The sequence below is a fragment of the Aphelocoma coerulescens genome, chromosome 6 (assembly GCF_041296385.1).
Source record: "Aphelocoma coerulescens isolate FSJ_1873_10779 chromosome 6, UR_Acoe_1.0, whole genome shotgun sequence".
NCBI classification, from domain to species: domain Eukaryota; kingdom Metazoa; phylum Chordata; class Aves; order Passeriformes; family Corvidae; genus Aphelocoma; species Aphelocoma coerulescens.
The window spans coordinates 18,328,553-18,346,984 of NC_091020.1; the positions used below are offsets into that span (position 1 = coordinate 18,328,553).

The 18,432-nt window shown below is 41.2% G+C and overlaps 1 protein-coding gene and 1 long non-coding RNA gene across 2 annotated transcripts; both read left to right on the forward strand.

Annotated features, from left to right (window-relative positions):
* The first annotated feature begins 360 nt into the window (after window positions 1–360).
* Window positions 361–3,939, forward strand: LOC138112823 (uncharacterized). The gene is made up of 4 exons (XR_011151863.1): window positions 361–529; window positions 1,487–1,577; window positions 2,273–2,375; window positions 3,487–3,939. It is a non-coding gene; the product is annotated as an uncharacterized lncRNA (long non-coding RNA).
* A 10,483-nt stretch (window positions 3,940–14,422) lies between these two features.
* Window positions 14,423–15,556, forward strand: NPY4R2 (neuropeptide Y receptor Y4-2). The gene has a single exon (XM_069020410.1). It carries the CDS (start codon window positions 14,423–14,425, stop codon window positions 15,554–15,556), a length of 1,134 nt encoding a protein of 377 aa, XP_068876511.1.
* The last annotated feature ends 2,876 nt before the right edge of the window (window positions 15,557–18,432 follow it).

Sequence of the window (18,432 nt, forward strand, 5' to 3'; positions counted from 1 at the left end):
TGTACTGCAAAGCTAAAAGCAAAGCACAACAGAAGCTGTAAAATCTCTTACTAAGTTTATGCAAACAAATAAAGAAAAGGAACTTACATAATTCAGATCTTCTGTCACAACAAACAGTAGCCACCCCCTCCACAACAGTCACTTGACTCCAGATCCCTCAGGAGACCACACTTGTTCTGCCATTGCCCCTTTTGTTCCAAAACCACTTCCAGTGCAGCTTTGTTTCCTCTAGCTGTTTGTCAATCAGTGGAAGCTAACAAATTCAGGCATACCAATCAAGGTGCCTAATTAAAGCCAGGTGTGCTAAAAGAGCCAAGCTAATGGAATTAATGCAATTCATTAGGGTGGGAATGCTCTGGTAACTTTTGAAACTTGTTATGCATATGCTCCAATTCAGTACAGCATTGAATCCCTGCAGTCCTAATGTAGCCACAGGGATCTGTGCTAATTTTTCTGGCTGGTTCTGAGAGGCAGCCTCACATACTGTGTTTTTTAACAGTCTACTGTCACAAAGACCTGGACACCTATGGTAAGATATGTATTGAAGGAAATGTCCTCATTTTACTGTTGCAGAAACAACACTGCCTTTGGTGTCCAATTCCAGCTGTGTTTGAGGCAGGACATGAATGCAGTGAAATAAAACTGGAACTTTATCTATCTTTGCCGTCCTCAGTCCTTAGCATTGTTTCTGGACTCAGACAACACACATCTCATCTCATTTTTGCTGCCAAAAGGGTGATACCTGGTCATGCTGATCTGCCTCTAGTCCCTGGACCTGGCTTTGCTTCCATAGCTGAGAGACACAGAACTGCAGCTAGTTTCTGCAGGTTGCTAAATATGGAAGTAATGTGTCTTGTATAAAATAATTGAAAATATAATAGATCAGTCTGAGAACAGTGGACTTTCCACACCACTGCTCTGTATGAATGACCTGTCCTGTACCTCCTCATAGCAGGTCAGTCGAACAATAGTGTCCTTTCCCTGCTGGTCCTTGATGGCCTGCCAGTTCTGGAGGCACTGCTTTCAGGTGGTCAGATTTCTCCACTGACACCAGCGCTGATGTGGAGCAACCAGTGCATCTGCTGGAGTTTCTTTAGATTTACACCAGCACAATGGAGTTCAAGATGCCAATGTATGCCAGTGCACAAAATGAGCCTTTGCAAGACTTTTTGAGGTGCCACCTTCTGATCGATGATCAGAACAGGTTAGAGTGTCCACTGGGAACATATTTACATCACCTCCCTTTGCACTGACCATTGTTTCCTCCCAGTATATAAATAGACACTACTCCTCATTATTAAATGTGAGCAGCCCATGCAAGTATGGTAAGTTATCAGATTTGTGTGTGTGTATGTAGTATTTTTTATACTGGAAGTATTTTTTGATTTGATTTTATTTGGAATAGTAGGACTTGTTCATAACTCTGTGCCAGACCTTTGGAAAAAAACCACTTAATTCTAAAACAATATTCTTGTTTCCTTTCAAGAAATTCTTGCTGGTTTTTTGCTTGATCCTTCTTTTCTCAAGAGCTCTGTGTGTTCCTGCTCGCTGTTACCTTAGACCAGCCAGAAAATATGGTAAGAATGGCAAATATATTAGACATCCCTGAGATATTAATTTTGAGATTTGAAGGCTTTTTGCTTAGAATGTTGGAATAGCATAACATGCTCTTGGCTGAGGAATGATCCAAACAGCTGCCTACTCAGGAATCAACCCACCCAGAGGCATCTCGGGACTGAGACATTCAAGAATTACGCTCTGGGCTGATGTATGACTGAGGTACTTGCCCATGTGGCAAAACCCCATGTACTTTAAAGTGGCATTGATTCATCTGAAGGGGGCACCTGACACTAAAATCGAAGCAAAGACAACACAACTGTTGTTTGAATTCGGTTTAGTAGCACAAGCTGAGGTAAAATAAGAATTGGGGAGGAGGAAGGAGTGAGAAAATAAAGTCTAAAACTGTATGTTGAATATAAGAAAGGGCAGAAAGATCCTCCTATAGCCATAAGCTAAGGTGTTTTTCAGGTTCATTGCAATAGCAGAATAATACGCATCTGGTGTGTGTTTGCAACATTTTATCATGTCATGTCATACACTCATGCACGCTGCGGGAGCAAAGACATGGTATTTTTTCTGGAAAGCACGGGGTTAGGCTCTTCTCTGGTGGGACTCTGTGGAAATCAGTGCTTTGATTACTAGTCCACAAACGTAAGACTGTGGTCTGTGTCTGTTGATTTCCTGACTATTATTTTCTGGTGTGTACATGCAGGGTGCCTTTCAGACAGAAACCTCTATGTTTTCGGTGCGGTGTGGAAGAATGAAGATTGTTTCCAGTGCAGGTGCAAGATGGGTGCAATGACTTGCTGCAGCTTGTAAGTTTACCCAAATTATTGTTTGTTTATTCAGAAACTGGTTGAAATAGTCACACTAAAAAACCTCACTGAAAGCATGCACTGAAATGTCATACTCAGGTGAGCAAAACTCCTGTTCCTGTTTCCCAGTTAGCTCTAATCATGACCAGCAGAATAATCTGTCAATCACACAGACTTTTTTGGAAGAAACGTGATCAAACACAGGGTGTCTCCAGCACAGTTTTTCCTCATCACCTAGTCCTTCTTTTGACTCAGACACTAACTGGGTGTGTGGTTCCCTTTAGCCTCTGTATTCTTGCTCCTTCTATTCACCAACTTGTCTCCAGACACCTAAACACCCCACAACACATGAACTTGTGGGTTTCTGTAGCTCTGCACCAAACCACTGGCCTACCTGCGAGCATCTATTCAGATATTCTAACATCCTTCCCATGCTGCCAAGAGCCCACACTTCCTCCTTATCAAAACAGGACATACATGATGATAATTTGCTTTCTTGTGTGTTTCTGCATCCTGGATGGCAGTGAGTCATCAAGGACAGCTGTGTCTTCCTGAATATAGTGATGTGAACTGATTATCTCCCCAGAAAGCTAGAAAAATCCTTCTTTTAAGGGGAGGGAGAAAGAGTCCTGTAAATGATCTGTGAGGAAGGCTACAACCCAAGGAACTTTTGGAGGGATATATTCCCAGATTTTCTCAGCTGTGAGGTAGGGAGCTGTCCTGTGCTGAGAAGTGGCCCAGCTGGGATTCATTCATGCTGGGATGATTCAGCACTCTTTAATTTGTTTGTTGTTATCAAGAAAGTGTTAGTTTGAATGGGGAAGGCAGAATTAATCCATATTTTGCCTCTGAGTGGGAATTTATGCTAATCCCTAACAGAATGACGAGTAAGAGCTGCATTTAAACAACAACAAATGTTGGGAAATCACTTCATCCGTTAACAGCCAAAATCAGGACTCTGTATTCCTCCTGAGATAATCCATAGCACTTGTTAGGGATATCCACAAGCCAAGTCAATCCATAGTTGCTCCAGGATGGCTGTAGCTCAGTAAGTATCCTTCTCAGACCATGCCTCAGTTGCTGATTTTCTCTTTGCCTTTCTCAATGACAGGGTTTTAATCCCCAAGAAGTATGATAGGGTGAACTGTGTCGGCCTGTTCCACAAGAAAAGCTGTTCCATCCGAGTGGTGAAGAAGACTAATCCTGATATAAGTTGCAAAGTCTACAATGGAGCTGGATAAGACCACATGATGTATTTCTCCTCTTTCACACCTACCCCAGTAGCTGAATACGCTCCAGATCTCTCCTTTAGAGGAAAGCAGCAAGCAGCATGGCTTCCAGAGAAATGAGTTTGCCTCATGCCTTTCACAGCTCTAATTGTGCCATATCTATCTCATTTCTGACACTAGGTGGTTTGTCTCACACACATTTGTAAACAAACTTTACCACAGGCTTTTTCCCTGTTGGGATCCAGAGTTAAATAAATTTTCACATACATCACATCACTGTAGTCACTGATTGGTCTCCTTGAAAACAGAAGAATTCATGGTGTCTATAAGTGTTTGTAAACCTAATTATTGATTTGGAAATCATCTAGCTTTTAAACTAACAGGTATTATATAAATTGCTGCCAGACACAGGGATTCATTATGCTATTACACTTATTGACATTCCCCCAAGGACATGTGTACTAGAAGAATGGGATGAAACAAACCAGAAAAACAGCCCCTTGAAAGCCTCCCCTCACCCTGGTGCCTTGTGTAGGTCAATCCATTAATACAGATGCACAAGGGAACATATTCTCCAGGAGATGATGGGTACATTACAAAAAAGGCAATCCCATGCCTGGGAGTCCAACCTACTGCAAAGAAATGCCATATAAATAGCTCTGTAGCCTTCCATGCTGGGGTAGAATTTCCTGCAATAATCTTGTTTGGATCAAAGGCCACTGACAAACAGCCCCATGACAGCTGTTTTTATAGGAAACCTAGACTATAAATCATGTTTAGCCTGTAGACTTCAGGCATTACTTTGTGCCTGGTACAAAGTCCATGAAAGTAGTTAATATGAGAAATATCCTATAAAATCTATTTATACAATATTAAGAGCAATTATAAAAAGAGTGCTGTACAGCTTAAAAGGCCAGATAAATAATTTGAGTGTGTTCAGTTTATTCAACACTGGCATCATAGCCCTTTTCTTCACCCGCCTTTCTTCTACCTTCCTGAAGTGAATTACAATTAAACATTTCATCTAATGGAAACAACTTCTTTCAATATCTGTTGTGGAAAACCACAATCTATTTGCAGGTCTATTTGCAAGTGTGGTGCTGAGAACATACATACAAGTAGAAAACCTGCACATAATAGGGAAAACATCTTACCAATTATCAGAAAAAACTCCATCTATGGCAGTCAATAAGGTGATTCCAGGAAGCAGGTAAAATGAGAAATATAATTTATCTTCTTAAATCTTTGGGCCTCAGGGTTAGTTAGAACTAGTAACAGCTCCCTTTGATCATATCTCTCTGTGCCTTCTTGGGGCTAGTGGCATGGACATCACTGCATCTGGCTATGACCCATCCAGGCTGGGAGGAACAGACGCCAGAGGGACCCTCACTTCTCTGCTTGTGGAGGGTGGATCAGAGGATTTCATCCAGTTACATATAAATGCATACATATATATTTGTGTGTATGTATATCTAAGGAGGTAGATGTAGATACAGATGCATACACAAGGGGTAATGCTATCAGCTTCCTAAATGCTGGATTCATTTATAAGGGCCTGTCTAGGGACACCTGAGTAACAGGGCTACTTTTCTGAACGTCATTTAAGCAGTGCAGAAAAATTCCTGTGATGTTACATCAGTTTCATAGCTCTCCCAATGGAATGAAGGTTATGAACAAGTTGAAAATGGTGGGTAATGGTTAAAATAGCAATTCTGCTTCAGAAAGAGGTAAAGTTTCAGACAAAATAAAGCCAAATCAAACATATGTGAAATATCTACAAGGATGCCACGTAGCCCTGATAAACTTAGCATACACATGGACTATGTACTGTTCCATGGTACATTTTCTCCACATGCTTTTGTCATCAAGTGCCTAGTACTATTCTTTGTGGATACTGTTTGCTCACTGTTTAGCAGTGCCAGAGAGAGCAGGACTCCAGATGCTGGAACACAATTCGATTTGCTAAATGTACTGTAGCAGAATTGGTCTCTGAAATTTCATGCTCAGAGGAAAGGAGGAGACAGAATATCAGGGCTCCATCAAGGAAGGCTGGTGTGGCTGAAGATCTGACACAAGAACACTAGAGGAGACCCTCAAAACATCCAGAGTCCACCTGTAATCCCAGTGCTGTGACAATCCTGTCACTGCAGGGAAATGCTTAGTTGCACCCAATGAATGTTGGTTGGTAGAGGCCTTGCTGTGACTGTAACCACTTGCAGGAAGGAGTTATTTGGCCAGAGCAGAGATAACTATTTCTTCATGCACCTGTACCCCCTTGAAATGCATTGTCTCCATGGAGTCCAACTGTTTTTGTAACCAGCTGCAGAGCAAGCAGGACAGTTTTCCAGTGCCTTCTCATAACAGGAGCACATGCTGTGGGTGGAGAATGGGAACAAGGCTTCTTATTGCTCTCTGGGAACTAGGACAGCCCCATGCCATGCCAGCTACAGTTTCTTTATCCCATGCCCTAACAACAGCAAATGGGACTGGTCTACTGACAGCACCCGGCTAGCAATAGTTAGGACTACAGTGCTTCCACACTGCTTCTCAATGTGGAATTTCCATTCTTATGCACCCTCATACAAATACTCTTGTGCATTTCTCAAGTCTTAATGGGCTGGGATCCTCACAGAGACTCTCTAGACTCATGTTCTGTAGTCCCCACTGGGAAGTGACCCATGGCCCGATACAAACCAGCTAGCTCAACTACCAGAACCCCTTGTAGCAAGGTGCTGAACCCAGACCCACCTGAGGAAATCTGCATTGGCATCTTTGTCTTGCTGCTGCTGTTCTCACTGCAAGGTAGCTCCAGTATTGGCCCCTCTATGCTACAGTCTGGACAGCTGCTGGTTGGCAGCTCCAGCCCCATCACATTTTTTGGCTTACACTCAGTGGCTGCTGATGCATGTAAGTCCCAGCTCCACGAATGTCTACAGGGTTGGAATGAACCAAGTGCTGCTCCCACATCAGCTTATTAATAGCAAGCATTTTCACCCTGCAGTTTGGATACAGTGTTGAAAGATCATGTGTGTAACAGGACTCTAATGCAGCCCCTTTCACCTCACCAAAAAGGCCAGAACCTTGCTAGAGAAGCTCATCCTAAAAGTCCATCAAGAAGAAAGTCCCAGATGACATAGCAAGATATTGGTGGTTAAGTAATTTCCTGATCCCTGGGCAGCAGAGCCCTGAGCAGTGTTTCAGGAACAGGGATACAGCTGTTTTCTATTGGCTTTAAGAAGAGAGCAGATGTTTATTTGCTAGTTTGTAAGCTCTGCTCTAATGTCTGAATTGAGAGAATAAAGGTGGCACAATAAATATTTGGAAGGTGTGGAGTCAAGGCTGGCTAAGGAATGCTGCAGCTGAGAGGAACAGAAAAACAGCTTCACAAATCCAAATATCCCTCAGGAAAAGGACTGTCTGTTTCCTAATGGTTCCCTCATCCCCCCCCCCCCCCTTTCTTTAATGCTTTAAACAGCAGTACAAATAAACATACGATAAATAAATTAAGGAAGAAACAGAAGTGTAAAGGCCAGCCAAATAAATAATTTCAGCTCCTCTGTCTCCAGTAAGATAGGAAGAATCTTCTACTTCCTGTAAAGCTGGCCAGAAGCTCAAGATCTGTGTGGGCTGATGCTTTCTCATCTTGAGCACAGCCTGCATGTCCCTTTCCATAGCCAGATCGAAAAGCTCGTCTCCTTCTGAGGTGCCTGGGTGAAAGGGGAATGTTGGGATATGGGGTACTCATTCAAACTAGTTGGTAAATAAAGCCTCTGAAAAGGAGGCTGGAAAAAAATGAGTAACACAAAATAAGAAGCAGCTCAAGCAATCCCTGATTTAAAAATCGTTGACTGTGGACAAGTGTCCAGCTTACACTGTTCATTATACAGTTTCCAGTTCTGTGCTTCTCTGCACCATGACACGTGAAATGCCAAAATACCATATATCCCTACTTCTGCTTTGATTATTTCTCTAATGATGAAAGCTATCTGCTAAGCTCTTGAAGTAGATGATCACATCTCTAATAGCTGTTACCAGAAAAAATGAAAGAAATAATACAGTATAAATGAAAAATTGTTTCCACTGTTAGTTTAGTTCATAAGAGCTTGATATTGAAACATTTGATTTCTGTTACCATGCTACATGCCTGCAAATAAAAATACCTATTTGCTACAACTGTTTACCACAACTTTAGAAGGGCTCCAGAATAGCATCAGCCACTGGACTAATTATGTAGCTGACCATAGCTTAAAACCATTTTTATATAAAGACCAAAATTAGTATATTCTCATATAGCCATTGGAAATATTCTGTTTGTGTATTTTCCCATGCAAGAGAAAAATTTGCAACTCTGATTTCTGCCTTGTTTTTTGATGAGAAAGACCTGGGGAAAAAAAATCACAGAAATCTGGCACTTTTGCAAATCCCTTTCCCCCTTCATTTCCAACTTTCTCAGTGCTCTTTGATTTCTGAGTTCTTTTCCTGAGTAATAGCAGCTCAGGAAAAGCTGAGCTTTTCTGAGTTCTTTTCCTGAGTAACCGTGTGCCTCTACCCCTTTCACAATCTAAGGACTTGCAGCGTGCACCCTTCTAAAAGAAAATTTCAGTGTCTGTCTGTGGTGGAATGGAAAATCTGAGAAAACTGGTACTGGCCTCATAAGTATGAGGCAAAATTCTCTTTGGAGCCCTAGAGATCTTGCCTCAGCAAGGAGAACAGGATTAGGTTCTATGTCTGTATTTTGTCCCCTTGTTTTCACTTGAGATCACACTCATGTGCAGCATGGGGGCAAGCTGTGCTTCAGATACTTCACAGCTCTTTTCTGAAGTTGTTATTCCTCCCAACTATCCCTAGAATTTGTATATTTATACAACAGCAGAGGGAGCCAGAACTTCAAAGTCAGACCATAATCACAAAGCAGAATTCATTGGCTAAGTTGAAGGGAGGGAAGGAAAGAGGGTGGGAGAGAGAGGGGGAGAGGGAGAGAGATGCCATCCAAATTACCTACAGAAACAGCCATCAGAGCTTCTCTCCTGGATTGCTAGGGCACAGAAGATCTTATTTTGCTCCTACAGCATTTCTGCTTTCTTCCAGAACTGAAATGTGCAGCAATAGCAGTGATTCTCTCCATCAGTAACTGGTAAGAATTTTCTAAATTTTCTATTTCAGACCATCAGGAGCTCACATCTCTATATTAAAGTTATCACCTGTTATTTTAAAAGCAGGTGACTGTGTTTGATAAATGAAGCCAGTTTGACTTGTCACGAAAGGCCCAACCCTTGTATCTACTGAGTAAAGCATTGTAACCTTTTGGGGTGCAAGAGGGAGATGGCAGCTTCTTGGGGGCCTTTGCAGTTCAGTGTGCTCCCTGCCACCCTGCAGTGTGATAGAAAGAACCTTCCTATGTGCCTCTGGTCGCTGGAAAACCCTTCTTATCTCCTAGTCCCTGAGATTTCTTGGTCCTCACACAACCAATGCAGCTTCAGACAGGACACAACACATCACTCTCCAGATATCCTGACTGACTGAGGTGCCCATTGCAATGTTTTATGGATTCACCACTTCCTTTGGTAAAAATCACCTTTGTAAAAATGTGGGTTTTTTTCTCTTGTGTAGCAAACGTCACAAAGGCCTTTACTCTTAAGGAATCAGGGGCTAACTGTTCTGGTCTGCTGACTTGCTATTCACAGTTTACCTTTGTGAGCTGGCTCCATGTCCTTGGTAAGGTTGTTAGGAATTTAACCCGAAAATAAAAAGTTGGAGTAAATGCTTTTGTAAAACTTCTCTGCTTTCTACAAGATCAGAGAAGATTAACTCATAACTGAACTTTTTAAACTCTAAAAGGTTTCCCTTGAAAACATGAGATGTGAGAGGGGGAAAAGGAATTCAATTTCCTGGATATTTATTCTACCTGTAAGTCTATTTATGTTATAGACTTGTAACATATTAATATACACAAGTTTTTCTATACCCTAATTATGCAGGTTCTAGAAATTTTTATCATATACAGCTTTTTTTAATGACCTAAGACAGCTGCTCCCAATATTTTTGCAAAACAGAGTCAAAAAAAGGTGGAGTCCATCATTAACTTTCACTGTACCAAATCCCTTATGGATTTAACATTGCTGTGGGATGTCTGTGCAAACTCAGTGACATGTTTCCTCTTCTAGTTAAGTGTTACTTTCCTGGGAAGCTGTAATAACAGCCAAGTGATTTTTAACCTTTCTTTAGTATGTAAGGCTAAACGGGGCAAAACTGCTTTACTGAGATAATGCCACTGGCAGCCTAAAGGGGATACCCCTGCCAGTCAGTCCCCACTACTGCAATTAATATCTGTAATATGGATTCTGGCATTCTGTTGAACCTTTCCATTGCTCCTTTTTTTTCTAGCCCACAACAGCGGCTTTACTCCCAGTAATTGCTGTAACTGTTTAAATAAGTGATACAATCACTGCATGTCTTTAGGAATTGCTTCTCTCAGAAGCTTTATGGACTGAAAGCAGCAGTTGTTTGAGCAACTAGTTAAATTCTGAGGTAGATAAGCAAGTGCTTCTAAGTACCAGATAATGAAGCTAGACACTGCAAACATGTTTTTATCTTTGACTAATGTCTGATGTGGAAATTGGTTTCCACTGTCCATCACAACTGTGGAGACTGTTATTTGATTACAGGCAGTGGATGATCATGATCAGCTTTGCAAAAATGACCCACCCTTTTCCAGTGGGCACTTAGAGCCCAGCATCTGTAGCAGTCCCTGCTTTATCCTGGTCTCCAGGAAGAAAAGTTTTTATAGGGTTTTTCATAGGATGTATTCGAGTCCAGAGATCTCTCTAAAGGGCAGTCCTGCATTAACTACTTGAAGCCACTTGTGGTCTAGCAGTCTCCTTGAAACCCACTGAGGGTTTTATTTTGTTCCCTGACTCATTTCTACAGAATTCCCTTTCATTTGAGGAATTTTTCTGGGAAATACAGGATTGTGCCCTGGGGGAAGAATTTCGAGCTGACAAGTGATAATTTGGTTTCTTTTATTTTTGAGACAAGCCGAGTGACATTTGTTAGTTTAGAAGTCTGTGCTGTTTGCCAAGACAAACCCTCCAAACTTTGCCTGCTCTTCTTCCTTGCTTCCAGCACAAACAGCAGTGATGAATGTCTGTAAAAGATGTATGTGGGGAATTTAACTTGCACTAAGATTAAATCTGAAAGCTCATTCTCCTCTTCCTTCTGTATCCTGTTAATTTGCTGCAGACTTTTGTGACACTTGCTTTTTAGAGAAGCTGTCTCATGCTGCATTAACTAGAGAAAAAACTCTCATGAACATTTCAGTTCTTGTTACTGAACCCAACGTTCATTAAGAGTTCTGGACAGGATTCCTCTTTCTTCTTTATAAACAAATGAGCAGAAAACAAACAAAAAACGTACCCCCTCTCTCCCTCAACAAACTGATTTAGGAGATATACTTCTTATTCCTACAAGCCAAGTACATATTGCTTCACTTTCTGGAGAAAAAAAGCTGGTTTTTCTTAGACCATCATCTTATGGCTGTGTTTTCTGGGGTAATCAACAAACTTGATAGGGGGACTAACACCCTTGCTCCCACTGCACTGGTGATTTGGTATATTAGCTAACCTTTGATTCAAATATCTAAACAGAATATGTACACATTGCTTATTACTGGCTCTTGGTTTAGGATAAACTGAATGGCAATCAAACAACTTGAAAGTCAAACACATCATTTGGCAGTAACTATCCTTGAGGATCTGCCACCCAAGGATACCATAATGATGTGCAGGATAAGTCACTACAACATTTGTTTTTCTGTTTTTCTGGAACTGCCTTTTACATTATGGTTGCTGGAATAAGGGTTAAAGAGCACTACAGACATAGGTGATCTTGGCATTGACTTTTCCCAAGGCATCAGGTTGGCAGGTGGTTTAAAGTACCTCATAGTGCATCACAGGTTCCCTTGAGACATTGGACAACTCATGTCCCATCTTCCTCTCACAGTCCCCTTATCTGTGATAAGGAGGTGATAATTCCTTATTTGCCTCTGGGCAGTACCATAAGACTGAATGCCCAGGAAGTGCCTGCCAGTCACCTGGTGGGGGACACCATAGAATGCAAGGTGTTAAAAGAGAAGGAGCTCCTAACCCAACAGTACACATTGCAGAACCTTCAGAGATGCTCTTTATCCCCACCACACTTACCATCAGTGCCAAACTCACAGCCACGCTCAGTCTTTGGTATTTTTCTTGGAAATGTGCCCCATAAACCTGTGGGATCTGGCTTCTGCTTTTCAGGTAGCTCCACCACTTCCTTTTTTTTTCTCTTCAGCATTATTAGTTCTTGCTGATGCCTCAGCGTGTCCGAAAGTGTCTGGGACCCTTCAGAGGGCTTACTCCGTGGGACACAGATGTTTGTAATAACTGCACATATTTTCATATTTTTCTAGCAACAAAAGAGAATCATGTGTTTGTTGTCGAGGATACTGTAGCTAAGGACATGAGGCTGGGACTGAAGTAAAATGCTCATGTGTTTTGTTTACAGCAAAATCTGTTTGTCCTGTCCAAATGCCAAGACTTATCTCTTCTGACTGGTAAAAAATAATGTTGCAGGCTGCTGATCCCTTTGCTCTGTTTCACTTGCAGCATCTCCACTGGCCAGCAATCATTAGAAACTATGGGGCTGGTTGATGGTTTTTCACTCTGTATTCATTTGCACACTGAAACAGACCACCATACCCTCCCCATATGTGAACATGGAATCTATATGTCACCATTGCCTCTTTTTCTTCCAGAAAATGAATCAATCTGTTCACATGGATTAGGCAACAGCACAAGAGTGAGTGGACAGAAGGAGTCACACCTATATCCTCAATTTGGAAAATTTTCTTTGTCCCTCTTTAATTAAGATTTCAACTACTGAGGAAATGAAAGACTATGAGAAAGAAAGGGCTACTATATTTTGCTTGTGTGACTATCTTGACTGTCTCAGATGCATACAGATAGATGACAGAAAGATATAGAGAGATACAGTCAGATAAATCAACAGGTCTAGCAAAGCAACAGAAGAATTTACCGTACTCATTTACTTTTGCTGATCAAGCAGAACAGTGAATCCAAAGCATCTTTTTATTTACTGCACACTATTGCTTTCTTTAGTTCCTGAGAGGCAACATCTCTAGAAACAATGAAATTCATAATGGGAAAGATACGGCAAAGGAAAAGATGTAGGATAGTGTGTGCTTTTTTGTACAGTACTGGTTATCTTTGGGCATGCAGTTGTTCAGCAATAAATGCTACTCAAATGAAGTGATAAGCTCACTATACCATGTTATTTATGTATTCATACCTTGATCAGTTGTTTTTTTCTGAAGCTCAGACATTTTTCACAACCCCACAAACTTGTTTGAGTGACATTTTATCGTTGAGGAAAGGGTCATGCAGTGGTTAAATAGTGTCATTCCCTGAGTATTTATTTACTTTTCATACTACAAGCCTTTGTACAGCATGAAACTGCCTCTGGCCTGATGAGAACTCCCAGAAGAGTCAGATTTCTTTACTTTGATTCCTGGACACAGAGGATTTGGACTCAAGGGTCAGGATTATAAAGCAGCCTTTGCTATGGCTCACAGGAATCATCTGGGAGAGTTGAGGCAGTCCTGTGACTGAGATTTCCAAAAGTATGCAGCACCAATTAACTCCATGGGTTCAGCTCCCTGAACCCCATTGAAAGTCCCGGCTCAGGTCTTGCAGCAGTGATTAAGCAGCAGACCTATCTATCTGTGCAGGAACACTATCTAGCAGATAGAAGGTGCTTTTACAACTTGTGAAAATAAAAGCAAAATTATACTGAGGGAGAACCAGTAAAAATCTTCCCAGAAGGAATTAAAAGACATTATCAAATCAATCACTCTTAAAGCCAAGATCAGGGCACTGGTCTGTATATCTAATAAACCCTGACATGGTCATGTTAGGGGAGATATCAATGCTTCATGGGCACTAGTGTTCATCTGGAATGAGGAAGCAAGAAATTTGGACTGCAGTTCCCATGACCTATCACAGCTGTGTAGAAGCTGGAAAATGTTGAAATTATTTTGAATTATTTTAGACTTTAAAAAAATTGTCCCATGATATCCTTCCAGAGAATGAGCCTGAATTTTTGCATGGTGATTTTCTCACACAAATGTGAGTTCTGGCTGCAATCACAAACGCATTTCACAGATTAACTCACATAAGATATTTTAATGTTGGCTTTATGCACCTGATATGCCCTGCTTTCACACTGATGTTTAGCTCAGCTGAAGGTAAATGCAGCTTCACAATATCCCCTGCCCCGTTTTGGATCAGAACCTTGCAAAACCAGAATTGCACCCCTGGGTGGATTTTGATCTGGTTTTCTTGTATCACCACTCTACTGCATTAGTGATGTTCAAGATACCGCACTGAGTTAAATAATGAAGTTAAGATGTTCTTAAATCCATGGGACAACCTCACAATGAATAAACATGGTCATAATTCAATAGAGTTGCACAGACTTTCATACCACAGTGTAGCAAAGGGCTCCATTTTATGATCTAATGAGCTGTGTAAGAGGGAGCTGCAGAATATACACCCAATCCCTGACATTTGTTTCCCTGTCTCTCTCCTTATCCTTTTGACTAATTTCTTGCAGCGTAACTAAACATACTTTTTCTTTGCCTTTCCTTTGCAGATATACCCGGACCTTCCACAGCCACAGAACAGATATAACGCTTTTAGGGTGGCTGCAGAATACTCAGACTCTGTTTGACTACCACCCTTTTGGATAAATATTTTGCAATTCAGGATGAATAAGACAAGGGCTGTTAATGATGTTTTTCATTTCCTGAGCAGCAAGAACTGGAGCTCAAGCCGAAGCTTTCCTATGAACATTTCTAATCAGTGCATGAACATCACTGACCTTACTGTCTTTCTGGCCACCTCTTACAGCTTGGAGACTGTTCTGGGCATTGTGGGAAACATCTGTCTGATTGCTGTCATTGCCAGGCAGAAGGAAAAGGCCAATGTCACCAATATCCTAATTTCCAACTTAATAATTTCAGACTTGTTTATGTGTCTTGTCTGCCTGCCTTTCACTGTTGTTTACACCATGATGGACTACTGGATATTTGGAGAAGTCATGTGCAAAATGACCTCTTTCACTCAGTGCACAACAGTAACAGTGTCAATCCTTTCCCTTGTCCTTATTGCTCTAGAAAGACACCAGCTCATCATAAACCCGACTGGCTGGAGGCCAAATACCTCCCAAGCCTATCTAGGAATTGGAGTAATTTGGACTTTAGCATGTCTCATGTCCCTACCCTTTCTGACCACATCCGTGTTGTCTAATGAGTTGTATGAGCAGCTCTCACACTTCATGAATTTTTCCACTGATAAGGCAATATGTATCAACTCGTGGCCTTCTGAGCAGCACAAACTTATCTACACTACCACTTTACTGCTCTTGCAGTATTGCATCCCTCTGTTCTTCATTATCCTTTGCTACCTGCGTATCTACTTACGCCTGCAGAAGAGGAAGGACATGTTTGAGAAGAGTGAGTACAGCAACCGAGCAGTCCAACTGAGAAGGATAAACATTTTGTTAGCATCCATGGTTGCTGCTTTTGCTGTTTGCTGGCTACCACTGCATGTTTTCAACACCATCGTGGACTGGAATTACAAAATCATTTCGCCTTGCCATCACAACCTGATCTTCTCATTGTGCCACCTGGTAGCTATGGCTTCCACCTGCGTCAACCCTGTAATCTATGGTTTCCTAAACAGCAACTTCAAAAAAGAAGTGAAGTCACTGATTCTGAGCTGCCAGCATAATTCAGTAACTGCCTCAATGGAAGAATATGATCATTTGCCTTTATCCACCATGCAGACTGAAATTTCCAAAGGCTCACTGATGTTGAACTGCAGACACAATTCTATTTAACGAGCAGAAAACATTTCAGAAGGGTCCAATGACACCCCACACCAGTTATTACCTGTGGGTATATAAAGCAACTGGTGATGCCACAGCTGGAATTTGAACAGGAACCCATCACTATCTGATTTTTGGAAGAACAGGCAGAGTAATGTTGCAAATGTTTACAGTTTCTGCTGTGGTGCACAAGTTTTTCATGTCGATGAGGTGGTACTGACACTGAGGAGACTGGGCTGATGTATAAGCAGCTGCTCTAAGATCAGTAACTAAGCTGTGGCTGCAGAGAGGCTGACATAGGGTTAGTCAGCTAAGCTCATATCTCTACCATGGCTGCAGTAGAAAACCAGATTTCCAGTTTCAGTGCTGCAGGCTGCCAAAAGTTGTGTTGGAGAAGACTCTCTCAGTTTTTCAGTATTAGAAAGATTTTTATGCACAGCTGACACACCAGTGGAACAGAGATGTGTAAATATCTAAATTTTTTTTGCTTTACCACCTCTCACAGCCCATCAAATAACAGTAATCTTTCAGCAGATCTTCAGATAAAACAACTGCCTGTTTCTAGGAAACTTAACTCTCTGCCATAGGCTTGAGAATAGTCATTGCCCCTGCAAGTAGGGACAAAGAACAAGGACCCTGGTATATAAAAAAGACAGTCACGAGGGATGGCAGTAAATGAAAATGTTATTCAGTGGATTAAACTCAAAATGCATTGAGATGATACTGAGAACTATTTTTAAGCACATAAAAACAGTTGTAGATCTACACGGAAATGAGTCTTGTTGAGTTTGTCGTTCCCAGTGCTGTCCATTACAAAGCTCTGCAATGCTGAAACTTCATGCCATGATGGTACAAGATGGCCAGATTACAGGAGTTGTTCCAGGACTTGGTAGCAACATATCATTCTGCTTCAGCATCTTCTTGGTACTTTAATTGCAAAGTATCTAATTCAGAAGGTCAGAATGAGCATGAAAACCTGTTGGTGGAAATCATGTGTTTCCAGAGTGGATATACTTCCAAAGAAATAAGCATATGCATGGAGGATTTCAGTTTTCTTAAAAAATAAAACCAGATGTCAGGTATCAGTCCCACTGGCTGGCATCAGCAACAGAGCTGAAATTCCAACAAAACACCAGAAGGTCAATGAAAACACACAGGTGGAATCCAGGTCAGGCTGAAGCCAAGCTGCATGTAAATAGGTAGTACTGTCGATTGCTCTACTAAGATGAGAGTCGTATTTTTTCACATGTGTTATTTGTTCATGAAACCTACAAACTACAAACTCATTTTAACCTCTGGAGCCAGAGAAATTGCTCAGTGACTACTGAGAAACCAAGGCATGCCCAAGAAGGCCATACTGAGGTATAGATTAAAAATAAACCCAGGTAGCAAATGCAAAAAGGAGACCAACCAGTTCAATGCTAATGAAATATTGAAGTGTATTCTGTCCTGATTCGTTAAACTAACCTTAGCAGAAGACTGGACTAGGTGGTCACCTGAGGTAATTTCCAACATGAATTGCGCTACAAGAAGTGGTGGTTACTTGCAGTCAGTGGGTTTGCATGGAGTTGAAGATATCCAGTGTATAGTTACACAAACAACTAGAAATTCCTTAGCTGGCAGATCTCTGGTTAGACAAATTGGTATAAAGTTAGGTGAAGAAAAGAACTCTCCCCATGCTGTGAACTGACAGGATGCTTAATGGAGTATCTGAGCACAAGAGCTAAACTCTATGCTATAAGGCAGCAAGAGCTATCAGTAAGTACGAGATCATTCCCCAGCTGGCAGAAATAAGAGTTAACCCCTTGCCATGAGCTGCGTGCACAGATTTCAGTGGTAAAACTTGAAGTTCGGCCTTGAATTCTTGTGCGCAGAATCCTGAGGCAGAAGCTTTTTTGATGCAGCCACCCTTGTAATTCTGGCCAGAACCTGTATATCTTAGTAAGAGACTTTGTGTGTGGTTACCTTTTGTATCTTCCTCAACTATGTGGCAAGACATTTTTGCTTTTTTCAAATGGACTTCTGCTTTCTTTTTTTTTTTTTTTTCTTTTCCTTTGTTACTTGCCATGCTATGATGAGAACTTGTTTCTCTTGATTAGTTTTCATGCAATGTGATTTCTAGACTGGACGTTGAGTCTACTAGAAACACAGAACAGGAGGACTCTCATTTTGTCTTAGATACATCTTAAAACTTGCTACTGTAGCCAAAGCCTCCATGGGATGCTGAGTAGCGCAAAACACAGTAGCTCCTCTGTGAGTTATATCAAAAGTGTGCTATATTACTTCAGGGCTTAAATATTGTTTCAACTTTGTCATTGTTTTGTATTTAAAATCAATTTAAGTAATTGAGTAATTCTGTCTGTTTTTTGCACTTGTTAGAATTTCAGCATTTAACTAGCTGTGTGTCAAGCTATTGTAAGAATACTCTGCTAAACACAAACACAGAAAATTACCTGATAGTTGGTCTTAAGTACATAACTTTTCAAGCACCAGTGTCTTAAATGGAAACATAATTACCTTTAGGATTTGTGCTTCCATGAACCTGTCTTTGTCATTAGTTCTGAGTGAAAATTTTTCGTAAAGCTATTACAGTTTATCAGAGACCTGCCACTCGAGCTATGCACTGGCACTGTGTGTCAGATCTGAGTTCTTCCTACAAAGGGTAGAAATATGAGCGAGATCTGGCACTCTGTTTAACTGTAATTCACGTGGCCATTTGTTTCCATGAATACAAGTAGATACATAAAGCAAGCAGATCCAACTTTACACTAACACAGAGAAGCACAAATGGATGTTATCTTACTCTCGTGATTAAAGGAAGTGTCAAGTTTGGAGTAAACTACTGTTTATTGCTAACTGACTTTGGGCTGGATAAACTATAGGATTTA